Raw genomic sequence first — 17,867 nt, 5'->3', positions numbered from 1 at the left:
AATTTTAACCTTCCTTGATTTTGAAACAGGCATATAATCAACACTTCCCATCCCCTCTCGTTATCCTTAGTGAAAAAAACATAAAAAACCCAACCAACCAAACAAAAAACCCCCCACAACAAATCACTACCCAGTATACAGCAGCGTCAGAAACAGAGAAGATGGCTTGTCTGGAATAAAGGACACAAACATACAGACACACCTTCATCCATGTGCACTCATGTGTGTGCACACACACAAATAAATAAACGACAACAAAAAAAGTAAAATTAAGAAGGCAGAAGAGGCAAGGAGAAGAAGGAGTGCAGAAATTAGTGCTTCATAAATTGTTAAATGAAAATGAAGGGGAGGTGTATAAAATTTTGAATTGACTTAATATTAGGCCTTAAGGTAGTTAATTGAATTTTGAGACATCCCAATGCAGTGAACTGTCTGTCATTTTGATTAACAGTTACTAATGCTGTTAGGACAAATGGGACTGAGAGATACAAGTAGTGGTTAATTTGGGGGGAAATTCCTCTGCACATTTTTAAAATTCAGCAAATTTTCTACCTTGCATTTATGGTGGCAGCATTAAAAGTGATCAATGACTATGTCTTTGTTTCTAAAGGGTGATAACTGGCTTACCTTTTCATTGTGATTGAATGTTAGAGTATCGAGTGCCCAAGATATACTGACCAAATAGATATTTAAAAACTAGCAAATGGGACCATCAGATCAGAAATCTTTAAGCTGTGTATTAGCAGATTACATACACAAATGGCCAAACATTTGGATATATATTAGTTTCCACTGATTGTTATATAAATTTTTTAATTGAAAAAAAAAACAAATGGGATTAAAAGTGTTTAAATACTATTAGCTATACATGAGCCCATTACACCAGCATCATATAAAATTCCTTTTCTAATTCTTAAGATTCATTATATATAACAAATGTTACTATCTCATAATAGTTCTTTTTCTGGTATGAACTACAAATGGTAATGACACTAAAATAAAATTTAGTTACTTTTTATAAAAAAAAGCAAAAAGGGGAGATAATATTCTGAAAATAAATATTAGTTCTCTGTGTAAGAGGAACTTAACACATAGTCAGTGACATCAATCAGAGGAACGGTTTACTCTAGAACCCCAAATTATAGGCACCTGTAATGAGACAGTTGCCCTTTCTCTTGTTTGTGGTGCCATTCAAAGCTAGTTATTTGGCAGCTTGCCTTCAGCTGGTTGCTCTATGTGCAGCTGAAACAAACAAAAAAAAAATGACCCAACAGCCAATAAAAATATTAAAATAAAAAAATGGGATGGTGAAAAATGGAAAAAGCCCCCTTCCTCCCACCACCCTCCAAAAAGGAAGAAGTGTAGGCTATAGACGAAATCTTGCCAAAAAAATGTTAGAAACATATTTACTTTGAGGGATCCAACTCTACTAGCAACTCCTTTGCTTTCATCCGGCCGTCTAATTTGCTACAATGAGGGAAGATGGGTAAAAAAGACAGAATAAAGAAAAAGTGAACTTAAAAAATTTTCTACACATTAGTAATACATGCAAAACATCAATCGACTCTTCGAGGTACCTCTTAGGATGCCAAGGAGTTAACTAACCCAGAGGCTATATGACATGCTCTGCAAATAGGCTGGTTACTAGAATTCAGTCTTTATTATAGCACTATTCCTGAGATTAGGAAACGGGCACTTACTTTTGGTTATCTTGGGGACTTCTGATGTAGCAGTTTCTGGAGTAGTGTTATATTTGCATTTGGTTTACGAAAAACAAAAAATTACAAATATACCTATGCAGAGAACTTTGTCTCTTTAAGGATTATAGTGTTTATTCCATTATAATATCAGAAACATCAATGGTATGACTAGAAACATGAGTGTTCCCTAACTGGAAAGATCAGTTCCAACAAGCACCATTCTTGGTAGGTGACAGAGTGACGCTCCTCTGCTTGCTGACCCAAGTGCTGAGGTTGTTCAGCTGTAACTGAGATTCCCAATTAAACAATTGTGCTGCCCAACCAGAAAATTTTAATGCCAGACCAATGTTAAATACATCCGCTCCCTCAAAACTGTCTGTTATTTCAGTTAAATTTTCCTCTTGGGTAAGATAGAGAAAACTACAACTGCCATTTTAAAATGCTCACTTTAAATGAGAAAAGGAAGATTCTCAACACAAAGTGTTTCATTTGATGAGGTACAAATTAGAATTTTTTTTTTTTTTGCTTTTTTATAGAGCTGTAACAAGAACTAATATTTGGTTAGAGAGGAAGATAAACAAAAAAAGTAGAGATGAAGGGTGAGGAAGCTTCAGACCAAGTGTTTTTACACTATGGGTTTCTATGCGTGCAGAATGATGGTCTCCTTTCAGACCAGCATAGGTCAAGTTAGCTATGCTGGCTAGATGCTCGTGTGTGTGTGTGTGTGTGTGTGTGTGTGTGTGTGTGTGTGTGTGTGTGTGTTTTGGGAGATGGTAGAGGAAGCATCGATGTGATGCCAGGTTCCAAGTGTTAAAGTCCTCAGGAAAAATAAGACACCTGACCATGCTACAAAATTCTATTTCCTGGAGTCAGGCTGTAGATTATCTTATCCCTTTTAGGACACCACTGATAGCATATGGAGCCTGCTTAGGAATAATACTGAGAAAATGGAATTTTCATTTTGAAAAAAAGCATCATGGTACATAAGAATTATATCAACTTTTGGTTTTACTTGATATAGTTTTTACTAATGCTTCAGCATTAACTAAACATTATACACAAAAGATAATCACCAATGCTCATTCTTCTTGGTCAAACAAAATTCTCAAAATTAGAAACAATGAATACTAATTAGAATGGCAACACTGTAAGAGAGGGCTTCTGAATGGGCAGGGTACTTATAATTTATATCTAGTCCTTCTCTTGTGCTATTTTCTTTGGTCTTAGAGAATATCTTTATACCAAAAGCTGTTTCCCATTTTAAGTGGAGACTCACAATATCTTGATTATAAACTAGGTAATTTCCTATAAAAATATAAATTCTAATGCCCTATGCTGCTTTCTGAAAACTTTTAGAAGCTATGAAGACTTTCAGAATTGTTACCCAGTAACAAGTGAATACCATTTTCTATACAGTGTTTTATTTCTAGAAGGCTTAAAATTACATCAATTCCGGCAACATGAAGTATCTTCTTCAAGGTTATTTGTTAATAACAAATCTAGGAACAATACCCACAGTTCCTCAGTTCCTGACTTCTAGTTTAAGGTTGTATTCCCTTTACAGGCGTGGAAATAAAAGGGCTGGAAAAAAATTGATGCTTATAAGAAGATGTATATGTATATATATGCCTCTGCCTGACTTGTGTGTATCTGTTTCTCCATTGATGGAAGAAATTTTATGTTACTGTATTTATTTATGGAAGAAATTTTTCCTCAACCATTTCAGTTCCAAATGCAAGTGCAATTACCAAAACTTAATGAGATAAGAAAGGATAGCCACCCGTGAACTCTAAATGTAAAAAATAGACTATAATACCAATTTAAACAAAGATTTTTGGGAGTAGACAGCTCAACTGTCAATGCTTGACATCAATTTTCTGTATATAAGTCTGACTGTAAATTTAGACTATCACAAGAGGAAGACTTCAGAAAACCACTGTGGTTATTATCAAAGCCAGAGTGGTTGTAATTCAAGTGTCATGTGATTATTTTTGTGGCTCCTGAACCAGGTATAATAGCTAATACTGAAAAACTTCAGAAAGAATGTTTAAAAGTATGTCTCATAAACTAAAATTTGAGAACTAGAGAAAAGTCACATCAATAGATCTTAAAGTTTAATACTCTCATTTATTCTAGTCAACCCTTGATCATCAATTGATGTAGTATAAATAAAAGAAATTCATAGCTAATCCAAATGCCTGACTGTCATTTTTCTTTGATAATAATTTAAAAGTAATCACAAAAGATTATCATTTGGATGAAATAAATTACTTTAGTCTTCACGATAATTGTAAGAGCCTCACATCATTAGCTAATTTTACGTATATTTGCCTACGAGGCTAGACATTTTGCATCAGTAGTAACTAAGAGGAGTAAACTGCAAATATTTATATTACATATAGGATCACTGCAACATAAATGAAGTTTCACAATTGGATGGAAAGAATTGTGGGGATTATGATTGGTTGATATTATTAGTGTATATATATTAAAAATTAAAAAGTAGTAAAACAAAAAATGTTATCCCTAATAATTTTTCTACCCTGAAGAAAACCTTTTTATAAGCGTTTCACTGAGATTTCAAAAGATATAAATCAGAGGATCAAAAACATTTCAATTTTCTATTGAGCCTCTCAGCTAGAATATATTTAACAAAATATCTATTGAAAATAGTCTGAAAATATTGCAGTGTATCACCTCTTTTGCAACCTTCTGGGAATCTTTCTTCAGAGATTGATTACTGAGGAATCTATCCGCAAGGATCAATTACCAGGATGTGGCGTGTAAAAGCAGTGAAATGACTCTGCTATTTGTATTTACCTTTTTTTATGAGCTTGAATTCTAGAAATATTATGCAACAGAAGAAACTGTCTGGATGCTAATACAATATGGGTTGTTGATTACCTTTGATTTAGTCCAATTCTCCAAACCTGAGTTCACTGTAAGATCATTTCCACTGTTAACAAGATAGAAAATTACCCCATCCCACCTTTACCTCTCTTGCCAACAATAAGTAGTTGTAAACGTTATATTTGTATTAAAGCAAATATGTAGATTTCGGCAAAGAAACCCAACTTTATATTAATTTTTAAAATAAAATATAAAACTTGAAAGACATTTTAGGCTTGTAAAAACCGTATTGTTATATGCCCGTATCCCTGGGTGTATGTATTCACACTTCTCTTTAGTTACTATAGATTTGTGAAAAAATTTGAGAAAAGATTTTATATTTTCTGGGTTTGAACTCTGATTTAGAGAGGTTAGGGGCTTTCTGAAGACATATCAATTAAAAAAAGCTCAGCTACTCTTAAATTCTTTCTCAGGTCTTTAAAAAAATTTTTTTTTTTTTAACATTTATTGATTTTTGAGACAGAGAGAGACAGATCATGAACGGGGGAGGGTCAGAGAGAGGGAGACACAGAATCTGAAACAGGCTCCAGGCTCTGAGCTGTCAGCACAGAGCCCGACGCGGGGCTCAAACCCACGGACCATGAGATCATGACCTGAGCTGAAGTCGGCCACTTAACCGACTGAGCCACCCAGGCGCCCCTCAGGTCTTTTCATTAAACTTAGACTTTTATGGACTTTTTATGGAATGCCTAATGTAGTTCTTCCCTCTTTTTCTCATGATATATTTTATATTGACTTGAATTAAAACTGCATGGATTAAACATATTTCCTTTTTTTTTTGTCCTAGGAACTGAAGTGCTGTATTTTTAGAATTACCTAATTTACGTTCAGAACTACCCCGAGAAACAAATATTTCTAACCCTACTTTATTTTGCTACTTTTTAAAGTATGGGTATCATTGAGAGGAAATAAAACTTCTGTCTTAGAAATTATCTTCTAACCAATACCACTCAGTATATATTGGTACAGTTATAGATTGTTTCTGGTAGTTATGATTTGGAAATTTTTAAAAATGTTTTACTTTAGAGCTCAAAATTTAAACACACTCTTGTAAAGAAATATTTTTTAGGATCTAGTTAATAGTTCAATTCACTGCATTTCAGCTCTGTTGTTTCATCATAAAACAATTTGGTTTCATATGTGATTTACTGTGGTAAAGTAAAAAAGAGGGAAGGAAGAAATGTAAGTAAGATAAGTTATAATTATGTGTCAAGGAAAAAGAAATACTTCAATGCATTTCTGGAGAAAAGCAATATGATTATAAATTAAACCAATAAAAGGCTGTAAAGGTTAATGAAGAAATGAGAAATCAAAAATCAGAATCTTGTTAGCAAGACACAGATCCACCAACCTCTTCCCTAAAAAAATTTTTATCCTTAGGAAATCCTTTATTTTCAAGGATCTGATTTCTTATGGTATATTAACATTTGAAATGATTTATTTATAGTTTATTATGGATTTAAATTCTGATCTTTAAGTTTCTATAATAGCTTTGATTCTAAAACAATCTATACAAAATTAGATTTTTAAGCAAGTTATTTCCTGCCAGAGCATAATGCAATTCATGTTTTTTCCAAAATTTTTATCTCTCTGAAAGAAATTATAAAGCCATCAATGGTGTGGTATAAAAGAGTTATTATGCACTTCGAAATAACTTTTAAATAGTACAGTGCCTGTTATTAAGAATTATTTATTATTTGTATATGAAACAGAAAAAAATTTATTTTCAAACTTCCACTGAAATATGATACAATTTTCTACCCAGCAAGATTAAGAATAGAATGGCTTAGCCTAGATATAAAAATGCTCTGGTATAAACAAATAAATAGTTGGTTTTATGAATATTTTTTATAAATCTGAAACTAAGCAAGACAACTCTCTTATCACCAGATTTTATTTAAATAACCAAACAAACATTTTTACTTTTCTGGTTGAAAACAATATATATGTTATAAAATAACTTGCAATTCTGTCCCTGAGCAGTACTGTTGACTAATTTTTCTAGCCATATGTTTTTTTTTTGAGCATTTTCCTATGTCATTAGATATTCTAAAAGATATGATTTTTTAGGTTATATAAATAACTGATATATGTATGTACTATAAGTTATTTAATCATAGACATTAATGTTGGTTCTAAGTTTTCATGAATATGAATAATGTTATGATAAATAATTTTGCACATAAGTCTTTGATGGCTTCTTTGATAATTTCCACTGGATAAATTTCTGGTAACTATGATTGGTTATAATGTAAGAAAAAATTTAAGGCTATATATACGTGTGTGTGTGTGTGTGTGTGTGTGTGTGTGTGTGTGTGTGTGTATACACACACACACACACACACATATATATATGTATGTATATATAGTTGTTCACTTGAAGGTTACACAAATTTATATTCCTACTAGTGTCAATAGGAATACTATCTATCAACTCTTTATCTGATAGATTTCTTGTAATTTTTTTTTTTTCATTTTCAGCTCCACTATAAGGTCCTTGAGGGCAGGGTCAGTAAGTCTTTATACTGCTTTATACCATATTCCCAACACCTAGCATAATTTTGACATAATATCCACTAAAAATATTCATTGAATAGTTTTCTGAATTAATGTATTGTTCCGTCGTTAATAAAAACCGAATGAGTAGGGAGAGCAGACAATCCTGAAGTTGTGGGTGAGAAAACACATGACCAGTTTTAGAATATATATCTTTTTACAATAAAAAGATCTAGAGACTATTTTAGTTTGGGATATGCTCTGTATTAAAGTCATAAGTGAGACACGTCAGTAATTTTGTTCAGCTGCTTTTTGCACAAAACATGCCCTAAACCATTAAAAATCAATTTATAGAAATCAAAACTTTTAAATTAAACTGAATGGTTGGTGTTCTTAATTTCACTATTTCTTGTATTTCTACAGATCTTACTGTCCTATCTTCCTATAACTTGAATAGAACTCTAGTGGATACCAAAAGAAACCAATATTCCATTTAAAATAGATGAGCTTGATCTGAGTAAGAAAGATCTGAAATGAGGTTAGAACATTTTCAGTTGATAATCTCTAACTTTACATAGTAGCATGGAATGCAAAAGCTGGAATAAATAAATGTAAATTATATTAATTAGATATGAATATATTATCAAAGAGAAGGGTAAATAGAGTGATAATATTTATTCAGTTAGTACAGAAACTTAGTACAGAGGAATGGGATTATAGGCCTACAGGTGATTTTAGAGAATACTTAATTTAATACCAGGATGTTACAGAAATAGAAACTGAAGTCTACTAAGTTCTCAAAAAGTTATAATGTGGCAGACTAGGGTTGATAGCGCCTCATAGATGCAATACTTCTACATAGTCAATGTTGTTAATTTTTCAAACAGCTTTGGATCCATAATTTTTAAATGTCTGCCAGGAAATCAGTCAAATGCAAATGCTAAACTTGCTTCTTCCATAATATCATTAAACTGAATTTATGAATATGCAAAAGTAATCTCTTTTGGGTATCTATATAAATTATAGGAATCAAGACTTATGAATTCTGCATATACTTTTAAAGGTAGAATTAATACGAGTTGCTATGTTTAACTAAGAGAAAACTAAAACATTTAACTTGTAGAAAATTATTACACTATTTTTTTTTAAACTGGGAAATAGTTAACACCTAATATATCCAAATAGTAGTTGGCAAAAAAACTGCTACATCCCTGAAACAGAATACCAAATAAGCAATAATATTGCAGAAGATAATTTTTAAAAATGTAAAGAAGTTCATGACATAGAAAGATGTTCATATTACTAAATGAATGGGATAGGTTAAAATATTATATAGTTTAATAGCTAACATTTAGTGTGAAACAGAATACCAACTTAGTAATAATATTGCAGAAGATAATTTTTAAAAAGTAAGAAGTTCATGACATAGAAAGATGTTCATATTACTAAATGAATGGGATAGGTTAAAATATTATATAGTTTAATAATAACAGCTAAGGGTATAGAGGTAAAGAAACTTTCTGAAAGTCACACATCTAGTAAGTAATAAAGCTGACATTCCTCACCAGGCCTCTCAGACCCCAGAACCTGAGCTCTTAATCACGGCCTTCCCATTATTCTCCATTTATATAAAATATTTGAATTTATAGAAAAAAAGAACAGAATATATAGCAAAATTAGAAGTTGCTATTTACTAAGGGTATTTATACAGGAATTCTTTTTTTCCCCTGTAAAATGAGCATATACATATTACTTTTTTTAAATAAAAAAAAATGCCACTTTGGACTACCTGAGCTATAAAACTGTTAACTCTGTAGCTAATAATTTCTGGTTAGTTGTATCTTTTCAGGCTAACTAATCAAAATTCATTTGCAAGTTCAGATTTCAGGATGGCAATTACACATTTCACAGTTAAGTTATACTGAACTTCAGTGATGAACATATTTTGTGAACATTCAATAATTAGGCAAGGATGGGATGAATTCCACTTTAAATTTCTATTATATATAAAGGCAGAGGAGACAATCAGATGAATGAAGAAATAGAAATCAACATCTAATCCTGGATACTTAGCAGAATGTCATAGAATAACTATTAAAAATAATTTATAAATTCAAAATTTATAGCTAAAATATACTGTTATCATCCAATTTCAGTTTTATCAAAATATGAAATACTTTACCATATTGGGTAGTACCTTTCTCATTAGAAAAGAATATAAGAGAACCATCCTTTATTTGGAGTCTCAAAAATCTGTTTTGCTATCAAATCAGAATAAAGAGCAAAATACACATGTTGTTATAAAGGACAAAGTAGGCAATAATGAATGAGAGTGGAAATTAGTTATGTCTATAGAAGCCAGGGATTTAATGCAAATAAATAAAACAGCTTGGTGGGTATAAAGAATACCAAGCTAGTATTTATGTATGTCAGTATTAGTCCAGTAATGTTGATCTGATTTTTTAAGGAAGAGCTGAAAATTTGTATTTTTATTTAGAAATCTCATCAAGTTTAAATGTTCCAAGCTAATTAAAAAAAATGGGCCATCCTCAATTATATCCCTAATAAAATTATCTTCCAATAGCTATGCTATGACTTGAAAGAGGGCTCTCTATGTATTTATTAGGACAGGATATCCCAGGGATAAATCAGTTGCTACCAAATACAGAAATAGTATCACATTGGAAATGAACAGAATTAGCTGGAAATTACAACTGGGTTATGTGTCTTCAAAAGACTCTTAAAGTCTTCTCTCGTTTTCAGTTAGGTAGGAGGAACTCTGTTCCCTGCCCTAGAATTAATCTGGATCATAGAATCAGGGTGAATCATTTATAATACTTAAGCATGGTACTGGTGGGCATTTACATAAAGGATATAATCTCTGGACTGAGAATATCACCGTAACACTGTCTTCATGGAAAATGAGATTCAGCATACATAATTTTGACCTAGGATATTTTCAAGAAACGTAAGGCAGGTTACTTATTTTACTCTACTAGTCCTTTTAAATACAGTCCATGGACCCACAAAGGTCCTTGAGACCCTTTCAGGGTCTAAAAGGTCAAATTATTTTAACATTAATTTCCTTTTTCACTATATCGACATTTGTACTGATGGTACAAAAGCAATGGTAGGTTGGCACTTTAGTGCAAATCAAGGCAGTGGATCCAAACAGTATGAATAGTCATCGTATTATTCACTACCATGTACTAATAGTTAAAAAAAAAAAAAAAAAAAAAACCCAAACTAACAGTTTCAAAACAGAAGAGCTAGTTTCATTTAATATTGTCCTCAATAAAACAGTAAATACTAATTTAAAACTTGTCCCTTGAGTATGACAAAATGGAAAATATGCATAAAATACTTCCACTGCATACCAAAGGATGAACATTGTCTCAAGAAAAAGCACTTCTGCAATTGAGGTGCAAGCTGAACTAGCCAGGTTTTGCATAGAACACTGTTTTTACTTGAAGGAATGAAAGAATGACAGACAGACTATGATTATCCAGACTTAGATGTTTGGTAGACATTTTCTCAAAACTGAATGAAATGAGCCTGTCAATTCAAGGAAAACAAGACAGGATTTGTTGCTTTTTGCCAAGGATAACATTCTAGCTTTTAAATAAAATTAGAATTGTGGAAAACATATATCACCATGAGCTTGAGAGCTTCCAACGCTTCCAAAATTTTTTTTGAGAAGTCTGGCGATTATATCAATGAAGATAATTTTTTGGTATAATATAATGAAATATGTCAACATTTGGAAGAACTTACATTTTCTAAGTGACCAATAAATACATTCCAAAACCATGTCCAAGTATAAGATTCATTCAAAGTTCAAGATGGTCCAACTGATTTTAATATAGCAGAGTATGGCAGAGTCCTCAACAGGGTTTTAGATTTCAGACTTCAACTAATTTTAATAAAGTATCAATTGTAAATTGTTGGTGTAGTGTCCACCAAAAGAAGATCTACAATTATGTGAAAATGCTCGCTTTTTTTTTCTGACTACATAAATGTGTGAAGTTGAATTTGTTTCTTCATATTTCAACCAAAACATATCACAACAGACTGAAGTACAGAAGCAGGTATGAGAATTCAGTTGTCTTCTCTTAAACCAGACATCAAAATATATTTGAAAAATGTAAAACAATGCCATGTTTTTCAATATTTTTTGTTTTGGAAAATATTTTTTCTTAACAATGTTGTTTATGTTAACATATAAAGGCTTTATTATTATTTTGAAGCAAATAAATAAACATTTAAAAATTTCTCAGTTTTAATTTCTAGAACAGTAAATATTGCTAGATATAACCCACATAAGCTATTTTGGGGTCTTAAAAATTTATAAGTACATAAAGAGTTCCTGAGACCATTAAATTTGAGAATTGCCAGATTTGACCATAATGTTGAGACAATGATTTGCTTAGTATTCCCCAGATAGGGCAATTAACTTTGTACAAAAGAAAACATCTGATGTCACTAATTCTTTGCTTTCCAAACACTTTGGCACTTGTTGACTCTACATATAGAACCCATAAATTTCTATTTGTCATTAACAATTGAACAGATGTTGATATACCAATGTTGATGTAATTTCAGACAAAAGCAAAGAAATTTAGTATTTAAAGTAGTCTTACTGATTTTGTTTAGCTCTTCAAAATAGTAGAAAATAATCTGTGGATTCCACTTAGTGTTTTTATCTTGGCTAGAATTTTCACAACTTCACAAGATTCTCCAGACTTGGGAGCCTCAGGTTTTGAACCAATGAACTAACCATATCACATAATCACGCAGGTGTTCACAAAGGAAAATAGTGACAATGTGGAATCATTTGTACAAACTAATATGACTAAGAAAAAATCTCAGAGGGAATATAGATACTAGACCTGATACTAGATCAATAATGTCATTTTTATATGTAAAGGAAATCACACTGCCTTTCAGACATACATATTGAAACTGTGAATGAAGAAAATCATTTATTCTGTATCCAGAAGAATCTAAATTCATTTTCTCAAAGGAAAATAATAGAAACCTATAGTGAAATCATAATTCTGCATTTTGTTTGAATAGAAGATTAGGCATTAGTGTATTAAATGAACACACCCTTAATATTAAGGTTATTTCAATACATATACTTTTTAGTCATTTCATAAACTTTAGTTTTAGATAGACAGTATTTATATTTTCTTCCTGAGAGGAAAAAATAAACTTGTTTGTTAGTCTGGGCACAAAATTCTATTCTAATCTCTAAGGTACAGGGGATATGTAACAATAGACTACACTTATTTTTTAAAGTCAAACTTCAGATGCTTAGGCAACAGAAAGATACTTAAATTGGTCTTTAAAAATTATTCCCTATTTTAACAACATCTACTGGGATGGTGAACTGATTGAAAGTTTGGATTTTTTCCCCCCTTTTTTGCTCTGGTCATTATTCTTTACTTCATGCTTCTTGATTTCAAACAGAGATGTTACTAACTTTTATAATGGAAAAATCAGTATTCATATAAATTGTGAGTCATGTTTACTTTACAAGAGAATTTTTCTGTTATAGAATTTTTCTTTTAGCAAACCATTTTTTGGGAGACAACCACCATGTCAGAATTTAAGTCTTCTAAATATTGCCCACTACTACTGAAATAGAATCTACATACTATTTGACATTTTTGGCTAAGCCACTGTTGTACTTAGGGCAATGAAAGATTAAAATCTCGTTTGTTCTTATAAGATACTTCACAGTGTCATAAAGCAAGTGGAGTAAAAATCATTTGTCATTTCAGACAGATTTAATTAAAACAAAATAACTGATATAAAAGAGAAATAATTTTTCCCCACATACAATAAAATATGATCTCATTTCAGCAAATAAATATTTGTTGGAGACAAAGCCATTTAATAAAGAATTGTTTAGAAAAGATAATACATGGTTATCTTTACTAGATTTTGTACTAAAAAGGAAATCCAAATGGTATATGGTATACCTTTTGGTATATACCAAAAGGTAAATCCAAATGGTATAGATCTTGTCTGGTATATTTTATAGATCCTGTCCTCAATACAGCTGATAATTAAAAAAAATGAAAGGATAATCTATGATATGATATTGTATTATATTGTAGTAAACATATAAAATATGAACCTAAAATAATGTTTGATATTATAGTTGTTGATCTAAAAGAAAACAGATGCACACATAAGTCCTTTAGCTTAAATACTGACCAGCTGATAAAAAGCTACAGACAGAAAGGTTGGAACTACTAGCTTTTAATCATAATTTGTTTATTTAGCTGTTTTACATTTTTACAAAGACTAGGTTAAGTGCTTCTGATGGTTATTCCCAAAGTATTCTGTCCTCTGGTGATAAATCATACCACTTATGCTTTATTATAATTTGTAATTGCCTGTTTGTCTGTTTGTAATGGTAAGAACAATATCTAGTTGCTCACCACTGCTTCCCCAGAACCAGGAAAAGACTCATTTAATAAATTAATAAACCCTGTTGGGGAGGCAAAGATTACATTTAATCACAGATCCAAAGCTCAGAAAAGCTGAGCAACTTGCTTAAGGTAGTGTGATTATTAAGCAGAGAAGCCAGCATTTGAATCTATATCTTCTACTATCAAGTGTTTTTTCTACTGCTGATCATTCAAGACTGTACTATATTTCTCATGTAAAGAAAATGTATTTGCACATATATTTCTGCACATGACAGACTGCATGTCTAACCTGAAACATAGAAGAGGGATTTCTATGAGGTTTAGTGAACACTATTAGGTACTAAATTATAAATATCAGCACCAAGATGCAGTAACAGTAACAATGTCAAACTCACTAGTGTTCTAATTTTATGCTGGCTGTCATTCATGGGATGTCTCATATATATCTCAGATTGAAGACGTTCAAAACCAAATGTATTAATTCCTTTTACCTTCAAAATGTGTTTCCTCTCTTATTATTCCTTAATATAGTTAATAACATCATTTACCCACATCTCAAATGAGAAGCCTGGCTTTCTGACTTTTCTGCCCTAAATATTCTATGCTAAAATAAACAATTCACCTAGATTTATGTGTTAAAACCTATGGCCTTGTAATTTGACTCAGTAGGCAAAGACAAAAAGTCATTATTTAAAATACATAGAACTAATAGCTGAAGTTGGATTTTGAAGTCACTGAATTAAGACTTTCATGTACTAAGGATGTTTTAGTCTGAGAGTTCCTGATTGGTGATAATTGGCTGGTGACAGCCACCTTTAAAATGGTCATTATTGCTGAATTTTGTTTTGTTTTTATATATCCTTTTTGTCCCTGGTGAAATGTTCCCCTTAGAGACGTCTTCTCTGATAATCCTATGTAAGGTTTCCCTCCTATTATTTTCTATCAATGTAACTTTTCATTTCTGCTTAGCAAGAATTTCAATCTATAATTATTAAGTTACAATAAAATTATGATTATCAGAATAATTTACATTTATCCTAATATTTATTTTAATATACATTAATTAAACTGTAAACACCATGGGTGCAGTGACTATATGTCACTGATATAAAAGCAAATATAAGAATATTTAGTTTAGATTTTAATTAAACAGTCTTATAATTTGAGACTTTCAATAGATTAATTTGACTTTTTTATTTTTAGGATTTCACTTTAGTAAATTTGGAATGCCAAATTATTTTAAAATTGTATTTAATGTTCTCTTTGTAATTAGGATATAATTATAAAGCTTTAAAAAGGCTCAAGAACTACTATGTATAACTGAATTTAGCTTAAAATATTTATAAATGTTCATAGTATATTATTAAGGAAAAGAATACTGCATCTTGAACAGTTCTGCATTCCCAACATTTAGGTCTTAATATTTGACTAAACATTTATAGTGGACTTAAGTTTTAGCATTATTTTCTAGACTTCATAAATGAGTATAGCTTATATAATTGACATTTAATGCAAACAATAAATTATTTTGTTAAAAAATTTTGAAAGTCATGAATGAGTTGCTTCTTTGCAATTCAAGTCTTAGAACTCCATGTTTTCATTCAGTGGAAGATGTAAGCTGACGGGCACCTGAATGGCATTAACATACATTTTATGTCTAGAATGTTCTTACATTTTGTCTTCATTAAAGATTTAGAACCATAATTTTTTTAAACTATAAATTAATATTGGTTGTATTTGACACAAGTCTAAAAACAATGATATACAACAGTAATAACACTGTGAGGACTTTGCTGAGAAGGTTGTACCATGGAATGTAAAAGCAACCGTACTACACATATGAAGAATGGCTTGAGATCACTTCTAGTTAAGTCCAGTTGCAACATTCTTAAAACTCAGGAAAAAGTTGGAATTGAGGAAGACAGCTATATAAGTGGTAAATCTGATGACAGAGAAAGCCATAGTTTGAAAAATTACCTGCATATCTCTTGAATAAATTTAGTGAAAATTTGATATTGAACACCATATCTTATCAATTAAGAAGGAATGTTACTGTTAATCTTTTGATGCCAATATTGGATCCATCATATTGAAATCCTGAAAGCACAAATGACTAACTTAACCAGGAAAGGGACATTCCGGAAGAAAGCAGTAATAGCCATAATTACGTCTGCTACTTAATTTATCATATACATGGAGATGTGAGGCAGCAAATAAATGTCTAATCCTTTTTTCCTCCAACACATGATTCAGTACTTGGGAAAAATTGTAAAAAAATAAATACTAAAAAACTTCCTCCCTCCCCCAAAGGTTGGCATTAAAACTTTCTTTCTAATCAATTTAGATTTGTTTCCAAATATTAGGCAGCAACATTCCAAGTTGAATATGTTTGAAAAAATTTGGCATGATACTAGAGCAGGGAGCTACCCTAGCTTGGACAAGTTAAAAAAAAAAACCCTTTGGTGACATTATTTTGTTAATTTTGCTTTTTAAAGAAATGCATTCACCCTTTGCATAAACAAGTAACTTCACATCTATACTGATGAGTATGCTAAAAAATAACAAGTCTAGAGCAAAGAAACAGGAGCTACAGAAAGTGATATCTGTAGCTGTGAATGTAGGAGTAGACATTTTACATGAAATTTCTATTATCTTACTATTGGCCTAATATGCACAATCTGTAAAACAGTAAGTGGTAATTATCTTATAGTCCACTAATTTTTCATTGCATTATCTTGCATGCAATCCAACCTTGACAAACAGAGGGAAACACTGGTTAAGTTTCCCACACACAGATAGAAAGGTGTAAGGTGCCAAGGAACTGTACTTACTTTTGGTGTTGGGCAGGAAGCTGTAGAAAGGCGAGATGTAGCCTGAGCACGAGGCGATTCTGAAGGAGTAGTGCTGAGGGAGGCTGTGTCTCGTGGGAGCACCTGAACACCACGAGAAATGATGGAGTCTGGAATCTGAACAAGAAAAACAAGGATGGCTTAATATTCTGAAAACACCAACAACATTGAAATCAGTATCAACACCTAACTTTTTTTCTGTGGCATTATTTGCTGCCTAGCTCTCATATATTTGGTGTCACTTACTGTTAGGTATAAATGCCTGTCCGTGAGTTTGGATATAGGTTTCTATCCAACAATTTGTGATAGGACGGAAACCTTCAGATTTAAAATATTTTCCCTGGCCAAATAATATTTCATGGAACTTTTTTATGAGAAGCAGTTTAGCATTATGGTTACGGAGTAAAGTGTTTGGCATTCATATACTGGCTCTGCCACGTAATAGTTATTTAATTCCTAGATATTTTCCATTTTCCTTTCAGATTCTCCACCCTTCTTCATCCTCTCTGCTCTAAACTGACCTGTATAGATAAAATCAACAAGCCAGTCTGTACTGTCTAGTTTCTAGTTGCATTCAGCCAGTGGGAGGCACTGCCAGGAAACTAAAGCATTAGAGGAGATTAAGATCTGGTCTTTATTCCCCTGGCTCCTTTCTACCTGGTCACCGCAGGCTGGCTAAGTCACAGCCCCTGTCAGATGACCCTTGCTTACAGCTCTTTTCTGGATTCCAGTAGGAGTTCCCTGTCTTTGCCCCATTAGGACTAGAGTATTAATGGTTCCCAGTATTACTAGTCCCAGGGAACACTGGGACACTGCATTGTGTCTTGTTGCTTTCCCTATAACCTGCCCAAACTTTTGTAGGCACTATTGTCCCTTCATTAAACTCTTCTCAATTATCCTTTTAACTATGCTATGACTTCTGCTGGGACACTGACGGCTATAATTTTTAAATCACCATTTCCTTTATCTAAAAAAAATGAAGCTAATGATAGCATCTACCTCACTGGATTACTACTGAGGGTTAAATAAGATACTGTATATAAATTATCTAGCACTTGTAAGTAGTAAATACTTAATGTTTATTATTATTGATATTACACCTATCAACGTGATACTGATGTAACTGAGTGTCACTATTCTAAAAATATATAAACAACATGAATTATTTATTTTAAAAATTACTAATTATGTTGATTATAAACTTATTATTTTGCAGCATGCATAATTTTGTTCTGGGCTAGTACTAATGGGTTTAGGTTTTCTAATCTCAAAATGAGAACTTGACCACTTTCAAGTTTTGTGCATAAGAGGGGATGTATATGTGATAAAAGGATAAATAATTAACTAATATTCAATCAGCAAGTATCACTTACTATGTGAAAACAAGGAAGCAGCAGCCAGACTTTATGACTGGGAAGGTACTGCTGTTCTTATGTATCATCTGTTTCTCACAAAGGACATAATACAAT

The 17,867-nt window shown here is 31.7% G+C and overlaps 1 protein-coding gene across 16 annotated transcripts in view; it reads right to left on the bottom strand.

The window, feature by feature from the left end:
• GPHN (gephyrin) overlaps positions 1–17,867 on the bottom strand; it is a 635,834-nt gene that overhangs the window by 193,466 nt on the left and 424,501 nt on the right. For 11 of the 16 annotated variants that reach the window (XM_019833155.3, XM_019833153.3, XM_019833151.3 and 8 more), the window contains 2 exons: positions 16,381–16,515; positions 1,411–1,467 (listed from right to left, as the gene is read on the bottom strand). In XM_019833155.3, the coding sequence (XP_019688714.1) occupies positions 1,411–1,467; positions 16,381–16,515 (192 nt within the window). The remainder of the gene's footprint in view (positions 1–1,410; positions 1,468–16,380; positions 16,516–17,867) is intronic. The other 5 variants (XM_011283279.4, XM_045060088.1, XM_011283280.4 and 2 more) reach the window with 1 other exon arrangement.

The sequence above is a fragment of the Felis catus genome, chromosome B3 (assembly GCF_018350175.1).
Source record: "Felis catus isolate Fca126 chromosome B3, F.catus_Fca126_mat1.0, whole genome shotgun sequence".
Lineage (NCBI taxonomy): Eukaryota > Metazoa > Chordata > Mammalia > Carnivora > Felidae > Felis > Felis catus.
This window is presented reverse-complemented; position numbering and strand designations above follow the sequence as displayed.